General features: G+C 37.0%; 1 protein-coding gene, 1 long non-coding RNA gene, 1 other non-coding gene and 1 pseudogene across 4 annotated transcripts; 2 read left to right on the top strand and 2 right to left on the bottom strand.

The window, feature by feature from the left end:
- Window positions 1-1007: 1007 nt before the first annotated feature.
- Window positions 1008-2619, bottom strand: LOC113320096 (universal stress protein Slr1101-like). 2 transcript variants are annotated; one of them, XM_026568029.1, is made up of 4 exons: window positions 2292-2619; window positions 2023-2126; window positions 1234-1352; window positions 1008-1102 (listed from the first exon to the last, which is right to left on the bottom strand). In XM_026568029.1, exons 1-4 carry the CDS (start codon window positions 2608-2610, stop codon window positions 1024-1026), a joined length of 621 nt encoding a protein of 206 aa, XP_026423814.1. In that variant the 5' UTR covers window positions 2611-2619; the 3' UTR covers window positions 1008-1023. The 2 variants fall into 2 exon arrangements, with proteins under 2 accessions (XP_026423814.1, XP_026423815.1); XM_026568030.1 differs by having other exon boundaries at window positions 2023-2123.
- An 888-nt stretch (window positions 2620-3507) lies between these two features.
- TRNAY-GUA lies at window positions 3508-3593 on the top strand. The gene is given in 2 exon segments: window positions 3508-3544; window positions 3558-3593. It is a non-coding gene; the product is annotated as a tRNA-Tyr (tRNA).
- A 313-nt stretch (window positions 3594-3906) lies between these two features.
- LOC113321414 lies at window positions 3907-16041 on the bottom strand (annotated as a pseudogene).
- LOC113321415 lies at window positions 9857-10340 on the top strand. The gene is made up of 3 exons (XR_003346643.1): window positions 9857-9923; window positions 10017-10052; window positions 10289-10340. It is a non-coding gene; the product is annotated as an uncharacterized LOC113321415 (long non-coding RNA).
- Window positions 16042-16153: the final 112 nt, after the last annotated feature.

Raw genomic sequence — 16153 nt, 5'->3', positions numbered from 1 at the left:
TCCCTTCTCGTAATTTTTACCGACCTTTTAAAAGGATATGTCTACTAAAAAGATGGAGAAGAAAAATATAAGAAAAAAGAATGTTTTTGGGAGATTAGTTGAGAAAATTTGAGTGGAATATCAAATTGTAAGGAGATGATTTGGAGTGACTTGAAAAGAAAATTTGGTATCTATATATATATACATTTTTGTCAATTAACTTTTTAAAATTGGGATCTGACAATGGAGAACATGGAACCGTCAAGAATAATAAATGGCTAAGATCGAATGTGAGAGAGATGTAATAAAGAAAACAATAAATATTAATATGCAGACGGAAACTCAATATCTTCCTGGTTAAGTTACGGAAACTGAGTCTCACATACGGAAACTCGACCGTTCTATTTCTTAGCTAGAATCGGGAACACAAATTTTTTGCTTTTGACCACACTATTACACTAGGCCTTAGAGGTGTGTCATTGTTAGTTTATCTTGCTAGTGCTTTGCCTTAGAGGTGTGTCACTCTGTTTTTCCAGCGTATCCTTTTGGTGAACCAATTGTAATGAAACCTTGTATAAACAAAGTTGTTCATTCTCTGTCTCTCTTTGAGAAAAGCAGGACTAGCTAGTACACATACAGAACAAGATGCACCAATATTTGATTAGAGGTGTGTCCCTGTTGGTTATTTCTGCTATTACTATTAGAGAGGTGTCAGTTGTCCGTTTGTCCAGTGTGTCCTTTTGGTGAACCAATTGTTATTAAACCTTGTATAAACAAAGTTGTGCATTCTCTGTCTCTCTTTGAGAAGAGATGGACTTGTACAAATACAGAACAAAATGCAACAAGATTTGATTAAAAAGGGCTTCGCGGCTGAACTTAAACCATTCATTTACAATGGAAAAGCCCACAAGAAAACTTATTAAGTCCCTTATTATACATACATTTTATTACTAGTAGTATGGTAATAGCACATCACTAGCACAAAGAGTCCTCGTGAAGTTGCAGCAGAAGTTAACTCTAATTCTTTGCCAAATTATCTTATCATCACTGTGGTGGTTTGACAATGAGGATAGGGCACTTGGCATGATGAGCACAGTAGTCACTAACACTCCCAAGAAACGCCCTACACATTAATTCATCCACTAAAATTAGAACAAAGGAAATAATACCAAATAAACTTGAATTATAAATAACAATTGAATTTGATTAGCTTTTTTATAATGAAGTTAAATTTACGGAGTAATTTTAGTCAACCTCTTAATTTTTCCAAGACCACGGCTACCAACAACAACAAGATCAGCATGCATCTGCTCAGCTGCTTGACATATCATGTCCTTTGGATCTCCTTCCATCATCAACGTTTCCACTTTCACCTATCATCCATAAAAATTTCCTAAATAATTAAAGACATAATAATATTTTTGTTAAGATTATTAGTCCCACATTGTTTGGGCAATCTGAGATCCTGCGGTTTATAATCTTATGGGCCTCTCCACTCATTGCCAATTGGTTTTGAGTTGGATGCCCGTATTCTAACACGGTATCAGAGCAGGCTATTTGCGACGAGTCTTTAGACCGCGCCTTTACTCCGCATCACCCGATTTGTTGTCCACGTGTAAGACCCAACGAGGCTACACGTGAGGGGGCGTGTTGAGATTATTAGTCCCACATTGTTTGGGCAATCTAAGATCCTGCGGTTTATAATCCTATGGGCCTGTCCACTCATTGCCAATTGGTTTTGAGTTGGATGCCCGTATTCTAACATGGTATCAGAGCAGGCTGTTTGCGACGAGTCTTTAGACCGCGCCTTTACTCCGCGTCACCCGATTTATTGTCCACGTGTAAGACCCAACGAGGCTACATGTGAGGGGGCGTGTTGAGATTATTAGTCCCACATTGTTTGGGCAATCTAAGATCCTGCGGTTTATAATCCTATGGACCTCTCCACTCATTGCCAATTGGTTTTGAGTTGGATGCCCGTATTCTAACAATTTCATTATTGATCAAATGCTTCAGAAAAAATAAAATTAATCAAAATCATACCGGCCTTTGTTTGCAAATTTGTAATGCACGAGACAGCAACATGGTGGAGTTCTGTTCTTGTGCTTTCCTTACTGACTCTATCACTGATGTGGTTGCATACACTGCTACACACAAAAAAAATAAAAAAATCTTTCGATCTATTCAATTAAAAAAGAACTTAAAAACCAACAGAAGCAAATTGCTGGAATAGCTCATTTTAGAGCGTGTGGCTGTTAACCACAAGGGCGAAGGTTTAACCCAAAGGTATGAAGTTTGTTTTTTTATATTACCAGGACCAGCCGGAAAGATGTAGTGCTGAAAAGGCTGCTGAACATTAAGAAGATATAGCATTCCAAAATTTTGATTTTGATCAGGTTCGGTTGAAGAAGCAGCATCATAAGTGAATAAGTTATCAAGAGCCCACTTTAAAGCATAGAAGCTTCCTTCACTGTCATCAATAGCTATCAAAACTTTTATTGGTTTTTTCTTCTCTGCTAATACTGGTGGCATCATTTCTTGTTGCGGGATTTGTTCTTGTTCCTGTTGCATCATTACTGATGTTCCTTCTCCTCCTCCTACGGTAGACTGATCAAAGGTGCTAGTCTCCATTTTTGTCTCTCTCACTCTCTCTATCTAGATTACAGTTGTTGTTATTATTGTGTAGAAAATGTAAAGTAGTTCACAGACCTTGTCCATTTAGTTGACGCGTCAGTAAAGCATCAGCAAAAGCGATGTAGATGTTTTTGTTGATCTTCACTTGTCATACATGCAGTGGTTGCTTCTTCACTCTTATCCAGTTTTGTCTAGTTTCTTCTGACTGAGGTGTATGTTACTCAAAACTGGACAATAAAAAATTATCATTGGTGCTGTACTTTTCTTTATTCGTTTAAGTTGGTGTGTTTTAGTCATCTTGTCCGTCCGTGGAATGTTTCATTTTTATTTGTGTGTGTTACCAGCAACTGAGATGCCAGAGGCAGAGAATCTCTATTTCAGAGGTCTAAAACTACAACAAGTAAGCTGTTTGGAACATAATTTTTTATCTCCGATTATGCTACCACCAAATCCATGTGTACTTAGGTCTTTGTCGTCGTAAACTATAAAATTCAAGGCCATATTACGAAATATAAATGGCTAATTATTTAAATCAACTAGAGCCAACTTAGTGATATGGAAGATTGAGACATCCATCATAGCTTGTTGTTATTGATATCACAGAACCACAATCAAACGTAACCTCCATTTCTTCTTTTTTTTGATCGGTATGTAACCTCCATTTCTTGAAAACAAGAAAAGGAAGATCGAGAAGTTATGATTAGGCAGTTATACGTTTAAGCCAAGGATTTGTATTCCTTCCTTTGTCAGAGCCCACGAGGAAGTGATGAAACAAAAATAATTTGTAACGCCCGCCCACAATTATATCTCCAACTGGATATCCCGAAAGAGGAAACGGAAAAATAGAGATTTTTCTTAATTTTAAGTGTATAAAAATAGAGACAACGGACATGACCGACCTTAGCTCAGTTGGTAGAGCGGAGGACTGTAGTTTGTAGCAGATGATCCTTAGGTCACTGGTTCGAATCCGGTAGGTCGGAATTTTTTTTTCTCCGAATACGGTTGGTCAGAATTTGATTTCCCTTTGTTTACAAGGCAAGCACTAAAAAGCTCAACTTACTTGATATGAATTCTAGTTCTAAACTCTGAACGCTGCCAGCTCCTTGTTGCGAAATTGCTGGTCAGCTCCTTATAACTGAAGTTCCCAGAACCAGATATGAAGCTCAAGTTAATTGATACGAATTCTAGTTCTAACGCTGCCGGCTCCTTGTTGCGGAAGTTCCTTGATATAGGCTAAAATTGATTGGTAATACACAATTCAATAATGTAATCTATATCCTAATAATAGCAATAGCTGGGATTATAACACAACTATCAAAAATCAAAATCTATGATATTTCCAAGAGGCTTTGCAAACTCCAGCTGACGTGGTTAAAGGCACGTCTTTGTATCGAGCTACCAGTTCAGTGTCAGTCTTCAGATCTACTCGTAATGTTTACCATACCTTCTTCTTAGGGTTTAGCACGTCATCAGGAACACCTTCAAAACCAGGGAAGGTAACCCTCTCTCCCCCACCGAAGCAGAGCTTGGTGGATCCACCAATTCAACCTGCCATCACATCATTTATGTTTCTAAAACCTTAGATTCTTTCAAGAACTTTCAGATTGTACAAAGGGGCAGATATAATTAGACAAAAATGTGCACTGGTCTTTAAATCAGATAATGAAGGGATAGTATAACAACAAATAAAACCAAATGGAAAAAAGAGGGCGGTAAATCGCAACTGCTTTCCTTACCTTAGTGTGACCCTCATTGGAGGCAGCAAGAACCATAGCATGAGACTTAATCTCGAGAATGGTTCTTGGTTTCAGGTTGCACAAAACACAAACTTTTCGGTTCTGCACATGGAATTTTTATAGAAACATCAAGTTTCGTAGAGAGAAGTACTAAATAATGTAGCTTATTTAACTACTTAATAGACACACACCTGCATTTCTTCAAGGGGGATGAACTTCACAAGCCCACTAAGAACGGTACGTGGTGTAGCTTCACCCACATCGATCTCTTCAACATAGAGCGAATCCGAAACTGGATGCTTCCAGACCTTAGTTATGAGACCAACACGAATGTCAAGTCTGCTGATGCTAATTTCTGTTTCAGCACCAAAAAAACTCTATTCAAGTCGCTCCAAATAAGAAAGAGGAAGATTCCCCCGCACCAACATCAGCACCACGAAAACAATTAACAATCTATAAAGAGAATGAATACTGTCTTACCAGAAAGCCTGGTTCTCTGAAGTTCGTCAGCCATCTTTTTTGCATCAGCTTCATCAGCCTTTACCTTTCTGTCAGCTTGATTTCCAGCGAACTTCTCCCTGAAGAACTCTACCTCCTCATCTTTCTGACCAAGAGAAAAGCTTCAGAAGATTAAAGAAGAAGTAAAAGAAAACACAGTGAGCAAACACCAACAGAACATGAAAAGTTTACACAAGCACATACCAGTTCTTTGAAAAGTGGCTCTGGGATCCCAATTTTGTGGCCAGAAGGTATAATCTCCCAAGGTCTTCTTGCCCTGTTTATATCTCCGTTTTCATCTCTAAGTGAGAGTGGAAGCTCAGAAGGTAAATTAAGTTGCTTTACTACCTGAGTCCATCGACAATTACTATATGACTCAATGTAAAAAACAACAAGACACCAAGTGATAACATATAGTTACGAAAGTAAAGACAAACAGCGTAGAACAAGTTACCTCTACAGAAAATGATGGAATAAACGGTTCCAAAAGAGATGCTAGAAGATAAACTAGCCCAACAGAAGTTCTCATGACAATGGCACAAGAAGCTGGATCTTCCTTGTATAGTTTCCAGAACTGGCTATCCTATAATTTATCAAAAACATCCATTAGAAAGAAGTTTTGCAAGAAAGTAGAAATTTTTCCCTAGCAGTAACAGGTCATCGGCTCAAAAAACTAAGATACTAGAAAATTAGATTTACTTGTAGGTAGCAATTTCCTTCACTTGAAATGGTCATTGCAACTTTCAGGCCTTGCTTTAGTTTAACCTACACCATAACAGAAAAGAAAATAATTACGCCATATAATTCTAATGAGGTTATATCAGATTTTCAGAGTATAGGAGGATGCTTAGGAAGTAAGAGCCGAAGATCAAATTCAATTTCAGATACATTATATTATTTATATATACCTTCTCCATAGCTTCAACAAACTGCTCAACATGTTTTCCAACTTTCTCCGCCAACACCTTTGTCAGGGAGTGTGATTCTGCATTTGCAGCATCCGGGATAATAGAACCATAACCTAAACCTGCGAAAAGTGAGGTGAAATCTAAGACATGTCCCAAGTATAAAAATAAGTAACTATCAAGCATGAAACAGAAAACATCTCTTTGAGGGGTACAATTCCCATGATGTACAACGCAAAGGTTGTTTTTTGTCTGCCAAATTCCCAGCTTATTGAATTACACTACACAATAAATCAGCAAGTGCGTAACTCTGTTCTGCAATGATCATACACATGAAAATAGACTAACCTGAAGGTTTGGCAATGAAGCTCAAGACACGATTGATAAAATTGCCCAAGTTAGCAAGCAACTCGCTGTTAAGTTTGGCTTGCAAATCCTTCCATGTAAATAGAGTATCTGATACCTAAACGAACACACAAGTCCAAGAGAATTATAACCAATATATACATTGTCAGCAACAGCTGATGAATAGGGTAGAGTTCTCACTTCAGGCCTATTTGTCAGCAAATAGTATCTCCATACTTCCGAAGGAATCTTTGTGTCTTTTGCGTCATTGCCAAAATCACCTATTCCTTTACTCTTAGAGAACTTCCCTGACAAATTATTGCAAATTCACAGAATATTCAGCTACACTAGATACTAAAAGAGTCCAGTAATATCTTCACACTGATGTAATGACTACAATATAACTGCATACCTGCTTCATAATTTAAATATTCTGTAACGCTAATAGTCTTCATTAGCGTCCAGTTTTCGTCAGTTCCAAGAAGAGTTGAGGGGAACATTACCTAAAGTTACAATATCATCAAAATCAGCAGCAATAGTTTAGTATAAATCAAATATTGAATGCACTATATAGCTACAATAACTATGGATCACTGGCAAAAAATAGAGATGCAACTTCCAAGACATCTCAAATTGGCCTAAACCAACAGAGCAAAAACATATTAAGTGTTAACAAACAGAAAATGTGTACAGTTCAATGTCAGTTGAAGAAGACGCTGGTAGCTACAGAAGCATTTACGGAGAAAGAATAACTGTTGTGAAATTGAAATAATGAAGTCGTTAGTGATTCGAAAGAGGAACAGCAAGATGGAGCACACTTACAGTGTGGAATGGCACATTGTCCTTCCCCATAAATTGATAAAGCTCCACATTTTCTGGATTCTTCCACCACTTCTCCCAATCAGAAGAGTAGCATGAAGTTATCGAGACGTACCCAATAGGGGCATCGAACCAAACATAGAAAACCTAAACATGAAATTGTAACGACGCGCAGTTCAAAACATAAAGCAATCGAAGTACAAAGTAAAAAACTGGGACCCATTAAAAACTTGGGTTAGTTAGTCTAACCTTGTCCTTGTAGTTGTATTTCTCATGTGGAACAGGAACCCCCCACTTAAGATCTCTGGTTATACACCTTGATCTCAGGCCCTCTTTTAACCATGCGCTTGAATTGCATTCTGGCTCCATGATCCAGCCACGGACATATTGTTGATATACTCTTCCAATTTATCCTTCAGCAAGGGGAGTTCTAGAAACAAGTGATCTGTATCACGTATTTCAGGAGTGTTTCGGCATACCTGTAGTACCAACAATAAGATCAATGATTGAATAAGCAAACCAAACGAGATAGGTGTATCTTTATTCTTTATGCATAATGAAATATGTCCCGCCTATGTTAAAACTAAAAGCTGAACCTTAGGAGAAAGGGAAATGAAAAAACAACAAAGAAAGTAAATTGAAACATATGTCAAACCTTGCACTTGGGATCCTGTAGCTCTGTAGGATTCAAAAGGTTTCCACATTTTTCACACTGGTCACCTCGTGCGGAATCGTAGTTACACGTGCGTCTAGGACAGGTTCCTTCCACCAGCCGATCAGCTAAGAAACGCTTACACGTTTTGCAGTAAAGCTGTGTAAATAATTAGAATTAGGTGAACTCAAAAATCAATAGTGCTTACAATGCAGGACTGATCAAAAATCAAGGGAGATAAGACAAAGGTCCATCATTGGATGATCATAAGTAAATAGTAACAACAAAATTGGCGTGCTAATTTTAGAAACTAGGGAAAACATGATACAATTCAACCAAACAAATTAGAAAAATATAAGCTGTACCTGCTGCATTGTATTTTCAGAAAGCCAGTTGTTTTCCATCAGTTTCTTGAAAATTGCTTGGCAAACTTCAGTCTGTTGGGGACTAGAAGTGCGTCCAAACTCATCAAAACTTATGTCAAACCAGTTGTAAACATCTCTGTGAATTGCATGGTCCCTACCAAAGCAGCAAATGTAATGCAATTAATTAGTAAAGTTCTGCAGAATAAGAGAAATATCTTAGGCATTTGTGGGTTTTTCCATAATGACCAACATGCAAAATACAAATATAACTAGACCAAACTACTGGTGGCTGGTAATTCTAAACCGCGAAATTGACACCAAAACCACCAAAAACTACTTCAGCTAAGAAGTAAACCAAACAATTTATTCTAATTATTGGCCTATGTTAATTTAGGCTTTCTAATAAAAAAAAGAACTTAGATTTAAATTACAAAATTTTAACTCATCAAAAATTAGACAAAAAAATTGATGACTGTGTTTAAAATAAATCACAGTGCACAACATGCAAATTTGACAAGATCTAAACAAGGATAAAACCAAACATAATTAATCTCCTCAGATATAATTTAGTTCAATTAAACGAAGGCATATAAGATAATGAATTAAAAAATGAATGAGCATCTTACTTGTCACTAGGGGTGCACATACCCTATCCATATCCGCCAACCCTACCCTACCCACCCGTGTTTTAACCGTATCCTATCCTACCCACTATTTGGCGGGTAGGGTAACGGGTAAAGATTTTCTTAACCGCCGTTAGATGGGTAGGGTGACGGATAAAGCTCGAAATTACCCTACCCTACCCGCCTACCCGTCTAATACTGAAAAGACAAAGTAACCCTTGTATTGTTTTCTCCTCCTGCCTATTTTTTTGTTATTTTAAAACATAATAGGGATAAATTACAAAGTAAATGGATTTTCTCTATCGAACCTTTTCATCGCTTTTCATTTGAACCATTTTTCTCTGTTTTCATTCGAAGTAGCGAAGTGGTGATTTTCTGCAGAAGAAGTGAAGTCTGGGTTTTGAGGGTTTCGATCTGAAGATGTAAGTGTTTATAGATTTCAATTTGTGTTTTGATTTGGGTTTCGATCTGAGTAATCATCTCCGTCTTCATATGAGTAATCATTTGAGTAATAAGATCTAGGAATTTAGCTGAGAAATTAACATGCATGTTAACTGATTGATGAATTTCTCGTAGAAATTTACTCAAACGTGGGATGGGGAAATGCATGTTAACTGATTGGTCAATTTGGGGAAATTTTATGATTAATTAGTTGTTTTTTTAGAATTCTTTTTAATGATTGTGTTTCTTGTATTGTTAATCGTTCACTGATTCACTTAGAAGAAAAAATTAAGGTGATAGACGAGATCTGTAGATTTTTGATTCGATGTTTTAGTTTGTTTGAGACAATTTGGATTCTGTAGTAAAAATAAATGATATCCTTTGTGGCTGTTAATAGAGTTTTATAGAATAGAATGAGATTTAGGTAGATTGTTGTTCAGAACTTCCAATTTAGAGTTTTAGTTTGTTAGATGAATGTGCATTCCACCCAGATCTATGAAACAATTACAAATTTTAGATGATTGTGTTTGTCAAAGAAAACAGTAAGAAGGAGTGTCTCATGTTAGACAGAAATAAAGATTATAACATCAATTAGTAATGACGGAAGGCTTATTTTATCTTAAATTTTTGCGCAAAATGCTGCTACAAGTTTGTGCTATATCATCAACCTTTAGTTCCTGTAATTGTATCTAAAGGCCTCTTGGTTTGATTCCTCCTACAGGCCTCTTGCTAAATTTTGTTTACTTAATACTTGAAACCATTCACCTGAGCTTTATTTATGGTCTTACCATAAGACTCTTATGGGTTGTCAGTGCCAGTGCAGTTGAAAACACAACCAAAGCAAGAATTACAGGAACATCAAAGATAGATGTAAATGTTGATTTCACTCACAAACTATGTGCTGCTTTGATGCTTCATCCCTTCAGGTTCCGTTATTCATTCTTCATCTTACTTTTATTGTTTTTATCTCAATCATTCCTATGTTATTGATTGGAATTTGCGTTTCTCTTTGTATTTAGGAATTCTGGCAATCCCCTTTCACAGATTATTGGGAGGTATGGCATTAACATATCTTTCTGGGTTCTAATTTTGTTTATATGATTAAAATTTTGTTCAAATTTGTGTTGGTGTAATGGGTGTGATAAAATTTGTGCAGTCATTGATTCGTTGCATCAATTGGTTCTAATTCATCAATCAATTTCTTGTTTGAATTTGAGTTGTTTCGTCGTTTTTATATTCAATTTCTTGGTTGATTCTTAAAATTTTCATTCTTTTTTTGTTGTTACCCTAGTCTTTGCATTAAGCATCCAAGTGTATTTGGTGGGAGAGAAAAGCTCGATGTATCCTAGGAAACAACATGTCCCATCAGGGAAATGTTTCACATTAATTCTCACACTTAACCTCTGCTTTCTATTCATATCACTTGTTCTTTGCCTTATAACCTCTATTTGTGTTGGGAACCTTTTCTCTAGATGCAGTATTCTTCTACAGTCGAAGTTCTACTTTGTTCTCAGGCTTAGTAACTGTTGCAGTAGCATTACTGGTTGCAGTATTCTTTACTGGTTGCAGAAGTGACTAGTGAGGAAGCATGGTTGAGATTACAGAATTGATGTCAACGAGACCTCCTATTCCCTCTCAAGATTCATATCAATCTGTGCAACAAAGGGTCAGTGTTGTTATATCTCCGCCACCTCCACCTCCACCATCTTCTCAACCTGAGGTCAGGGAAAGTATGAAGCGGAACAGAACATCTTCGGTGTGGGAGCATTTCCAAAAGAGTGTTGATGAAGCTGGTATTAAATGGGGGAAATGTAACTACTGTGAATGTGGTAAATATAGGGCTGGTGGTAAGAAGTATGACACATCAAATTTGAACTGGCATTTGACCAAGTGTCGGAAGTATATGGAGTCACTAGAAGCTGCGCAGTTGGACTCTCTCGGTCAGCCTAGCAATCTGGGAGATCAGCAGCAAACAGTTGGGGTTACGTTCTGTCAAGATGGATGTAGGAGAGCCTTGATAAAGTTCATTATCACAGATGAACAGTCTTTCCGAATGGTTGAAGGAGAAGGATTTATAGCATTTTGTAGATATCTTGAGCCGAGGTTCAAACTTCCATCGCGGATGACCGTCTATCGTGATATCTGTGGATTGTTTTTGAGTGAAAAAGCCAATTTGGTGAACTATTTCAAGTCGAACAAGGTTAGAATTTGTCTCACAACCGATACATGGACATCCATTCAGAACTACAACTACATGGTGGTTACTGCCCACTTCATCGATGACCACTGGAAGTTACACAAAAGAATAATATGTTTCTGTCAAATTACTAGTCATGGAGGTGAGCATATTGGAAGAGCATTGGAGAAATGTTTGATAGAGTGGGGTCTTGAGAGAGTGTTCACCATCACGCTCGATAATGCATATGCAAATAAAAAAGCAATTGAATATATCCAAGAGAAAGTTGTAAGTTGGGGATCGTCAATTGTAGGAGGTAAACATTTACATGTAAGGTGTGCTGCCCACGTATTAGCTTTAGTTGTTAAGGATGGGTTGAAGAAATATCATACTTCAGTGAGCAGAATCAGGTCGGTGGTTAAATACGTCACGGCCTCTCCTGCTAGAATGAAGAAATTCTTAGACGCCTTATTTCTTGAAAGAATGGAATACAAAAAGGGATTAGTGTTAAACGTGAAAACAAGATGGAACTCCATTTACTTGATGTTGGATGCAGCAGAAAAATACGAAAAAGTCTTTATAAGGCTAGGACGATCTGATAAATCATTTCGTGAGAGGTTTATCTTCGATATTCCCGATGAATCAATAATGGGTGTTAATGTTGATGATATTGACAGTACTGATTTTCTTGATGAAATGGAATCCAGTTCTTCTGATTCTGATGTTGATGAAGTTCCCTTATCTGGTCGAAGAAAAGCCAAGAAGAAAAAGCCTCGCGTGCATGCTCCTGAAAAGTATGACTGGGCTAATGCTCGAGTCCTAGTTCAGTTTCTACAGGTATTTTAAATTTCATTCTCTTTAATTATCAGCATGATTATATCCATTTGATTAAATATCCCTAAACTTGATATTGCCTAACACATTTCACCACTGATTAGTTTTAGTAATCTTAAAACATTATTACTTTAGTAATCCCTAAACATTATTACTTTAATTATATTCCTTATTTTAATTATCAGCATGAGTTCTTCGATTACTCTTTTCATACATGTAATGTTGTAGTACATATTGTCAACATCCTACTGAAACATCCAGAAGGTCATGACCCTGTCAATTTTTTTGCATTTCCACGCTTCAAAGTTCTGTAACTTTACATTTTTCTTCTCAACTTCTCAAAGTTTTGTGGCTAACCATTTCCACTTTTGGGTACTACATAAGATCCAATTATTATCTAATTTCTCAGAAACTTATCTGAGCTTTCTGTTTGTTCTCTTTTACTTTGGATTTCGTGTGTAAGTTTTGCTCAAAACGAAGACAATTAAACCCAATAACATCGATCTCTTTTGGTTTTTTTCCTTTGTTATTTTCAATAAATCTATCTCTTAATTTGGATATGGGGTAATATTTTGTCCACAGTTATCATGGTCCTCCTTTTGTCTTCAATCACTCCTTGTGGTGCAAGGATGCACCTTGCACCTTTGAATCTGCTTGATACATCAGTCACATACAAAATAATATAAGTTTCAGAAGTATGAATATTACTAGCCATAGTACAATAAGCCGTATTACTGCCATCTTCTTTAGCTGCTTCAGTTCGTGTCTTCTCCTTTTCTTTGGACTTGCTGACTGTCATAATATGACTAACAATCTGGCTCGCCCGTAGACTTTTAACATGGTTTTATATTCTCAAAAACATTCTGATACCTTGCTTTCCAGACAAACCCAATAGTGATGGCACAAATGTTTTCCCGGTTAACATCATCATGACTGATTTGTTATTTTTTTTGAAACCAACTTTGAAAGGTAATACATTTAGTTTTAACTCTATTTATTTTGTATGGAAAGCACTTCCAAACACTTCTTACAAACTCACATTTCATGAAGAGATGATCAATGTTTTCTATTCCAGAGTTGCACAAAGCGCAACTGTTGTCAATATTGCTTAGAATCATGTGGATTTTATCTTCCACCGACAGAATGTCATGAAGACACTTCCAAATGATTAATTCTGTGCATAACACTCATTTTCCATAGCTTAGTCCAAGAAATTGTACTAGTGACAGAACTGATTGAACAGTTAGCATCATTATTCTCACACAAATTTTTATAAAGGGAACCAACTGTGAATTCCGAGTGATCGAAGACAATTAAACCCAATAACATCGATCTCTTTTAAAGGTGCACCCTTAAAAAAGTTGCTGGCATTCCTCAAGTGTGATAGCCTTGATCATCTTACTTCAGTTAGTTCTCAACTGATTGCTTCTTTAGATCAAGCCCGTATTGGTACCATAATATTTAGCCATCTGTAAACATTTTTATATTTCTTAGTTCATAATATTTAGCCATCTGTAAACATTTTTGAAGCCACTGTTGAGGTGTCTAGATGTTTTGGTCTTTGCTTACGAGTTAATATGATCTGTATATGAAGTTTCTATAACAATTAAAACTGTTTCTACAGGTATTTTTTGAAGCCACTGTTGAGTTTTCTGGTTCTACGTATGTCACTTCGCATACATTTTTGGGGGAAATTTGTGATGTACGTGGAGAGTTAAAAGAATGGCAAAATGCTCATCATGATCCTCACTTAAGCCATATGGGTGAGAAGATGTTACTTAAATACAACAAGTATTGGGGTGAGCATAAGAACATGAATCCTTTATTGTTTATTGTTGTGCTTCTTGACCCAAGAGAAAAAGAACGTGGACTGCAAGTAATACTAGAAGACCTGATTGTGCATGATATTCCTTGGATGAAACAAAGATTGGTAAACAATTGGTTAGATGAAGTGAAAAAGGATTTTAATGAATTATTCACAGCTTATAAGGCAGAATATATAGGTGTAGGAAGTGTGTTAGCCTCGTCGGAGTCCGTAGGTGATACTGGTGGTAGTCCTAGTCACCAGAGTTGTAGTTCTAGTTCTACGTCACATAGAAAGAGAAGACATAAGGCCCATAGAGAAGAACGTAAAACCCAGTTATTTATAACGGAGGATGTTGACAAATCAGAGGTGGAAAGATACTTATCGGAACAGATTTACTCACCAACAAAAGACAACAAAAATGGTTCGAAGTTTGATATACTCACTTGGTGGAAAAGCAATGCTGCAAGATTTGATATTCTATCACTTATAGCAAGAGATATACTTGCTATTCCCGTCTCTTCAGTTGCAAGTGAATCTGCTTTCAGTACTGGAAAGCGAATACTTGGTCATTTCCGAAGTTCTTTAAAACCCCGAACTGTGGAAGCATTGATTCTCCTGCAAAACTGGTTAAGAACACCGATTGATATGGATCCATCTACATTTGGAGCTGAAGAGAAGGAGGATGACGTCTTAGAGTCAGGTATATAACTTTCCTACATTTGGGTTTCCTTACTCTTTTGTTTGCTTTTCTTAATCTGTCTTCACTATGTTTGCGAAACGACTTAGTTGGCATTTTCTTTATCTGTCTGTATCCATTTGTGCTTCTTTATGGGAAGTACTGGTGGAAGTTTGAATGTTGTTTAGAACTTTCCATTTCTAGTCAAGGAACTTGCATGTTAAACGGTTGTAGCTGCTTAGCAAACTGAAAGCACGAATGCTGTTTAGAACTCTATCCATTCTTAGCCAAAGAACTTGTTAAATGGTTGTAGCTACTCAGCAAGCTGAAGAATCTTTAAATGAGAGTAATTTGTGGATGTTGGTATTATTACTTGATGTTGGTATTATGACTGAATTATGTTGTGATATTACTTGATATTGTGACTGAACCAAAAGTCTGAACTTGTTGTGATATTGTATTCCATAGTAGGATGTTGTGATATCTCTCTTCTAACAGATACAAAACTTGTTGTGATATTACTTGATGTTGGTATTATGACTGAACTTTGAACCAAATCATTCACTATTATGACTGAATCTAAGAAGAGATAACTTGTATGCAGATTTATTTGGTGATCTTAGTACTTATTCCATCAACGTAGATGATGATTGAAGAATAAGGTCAATATGAAGAGCTTTTGGTGATGATACTGTTATATGAAGAACAAGGTCACGTGAAGAACATGGAATTGGGCTGGGATTCATCGTCTATTTCAAAAAGAATACAACTCTTTTCTTGAGAATACTTTTGTTTGTACATTTTTTATGGTTATGCTTTTGTTTCTAAATTCATCGTTGGTCTATTAGCAGTACCATGGACCATCATTGCTGTGTTTTGCATGTCCATTGTTAGACATGTTTATACTTGTGGTTGAGGCTCTGTTGAGATGGCAGAAGCAGGCTTGAGCTGCTGCAATGGTAATGTTGGTGCTTGAAGTGGTTTCTGCCATTGGTTACATGTAAGGAATTATGGAAGCATCTTAGATGGATCTGAAATAGGCACTGTAAAGAAGCAGCAGAAGATGGTGGTTACAAAAGGAACTGAAATTTTGTATTGCAGGTAATATAGACGGTTATACCCGCCACCCTACCCTACCCGACCCGCCAGAGAATGGGTTGGGTAGGATCTTACCCGTTTAATGGCGGGTAGGGTGGCAGGTAAAAATTTTCTTACCCGCCAGTAAACGGATAGGGTGGCGGGTATATGCCATATCCTACCCACCCTATCCGTTGTGCAGCCCTACTTGTCACAAATCTCCTTAGGTGTACAACCTTCTTCCATAGCTTTAGTTTCAGTAGCCGTTCCATATTCATCAGTTCCACACATATAAATTGCGTTATAACCTCGTAGACGGCAATAACGAGCAAAAACATCAGCACTCAAAACACATCCTATGATATTTCCAAGATGAGGAACGTTAGTCACGTAAGGTAATGCACTTGTAATCATAATATTCCTACGCCCAGGAATCGGCAGTTTTGGAGGTTTTTTCTCTTGAAGATCTCCCATCGCTTAAATTAGGGTTTCCAGGCAGAAGTTTTCTTTCTACTCGAAGAACAAGAGTGATGTTACAACGAAGAGTAGGAGGATAGAATAAGAGTGCCAATTGGCGTTTATTGGT

Source organism: Papaver somniferum, chromosome 11 (assembly GCF_003573695.1).
Source record: "Papaver somniferum cultivar HN1 chromosome 11, ASM357369v1, whole genome shotgun sequence".
In the NCBI taxonomy this organism is placed as follows: domain Eukaryota; kingdom Viridiplantae; phylum Streptophyta; class Magnoliopsida; order Ranunculales; family Papaveraceae; genus Papaver; species Papaver somniferum.
Note: the sequence above shows the minus strand (reverse complement) of the source record. Positions and strands in the feature narration are given on the sequence as shown.

Coding starts and splice junctions, on each gene's coding strand:
- LOC113320096 (XM_026568029.1), bottom strand. CDS start 2,610: ATGGAGACTAGCACCTTTGATCAGTCTACCGTAGGAGGAGGAGAAGGA. Junction 1,353..2,022: donor AAATTTGCAAACAAAGGCCG/GTATGATTTTGA, acceptor TATGGATGATAG/GTGAAAGTGGAAACGTTGAT. Junction 1,103..1,233: donor GGTCTTGGAAAAATTAAGAG/GTTGACTAAAAT, acceptor ATTAATGTGTAG/GGCGTTTCTTGGGAGTGTTA.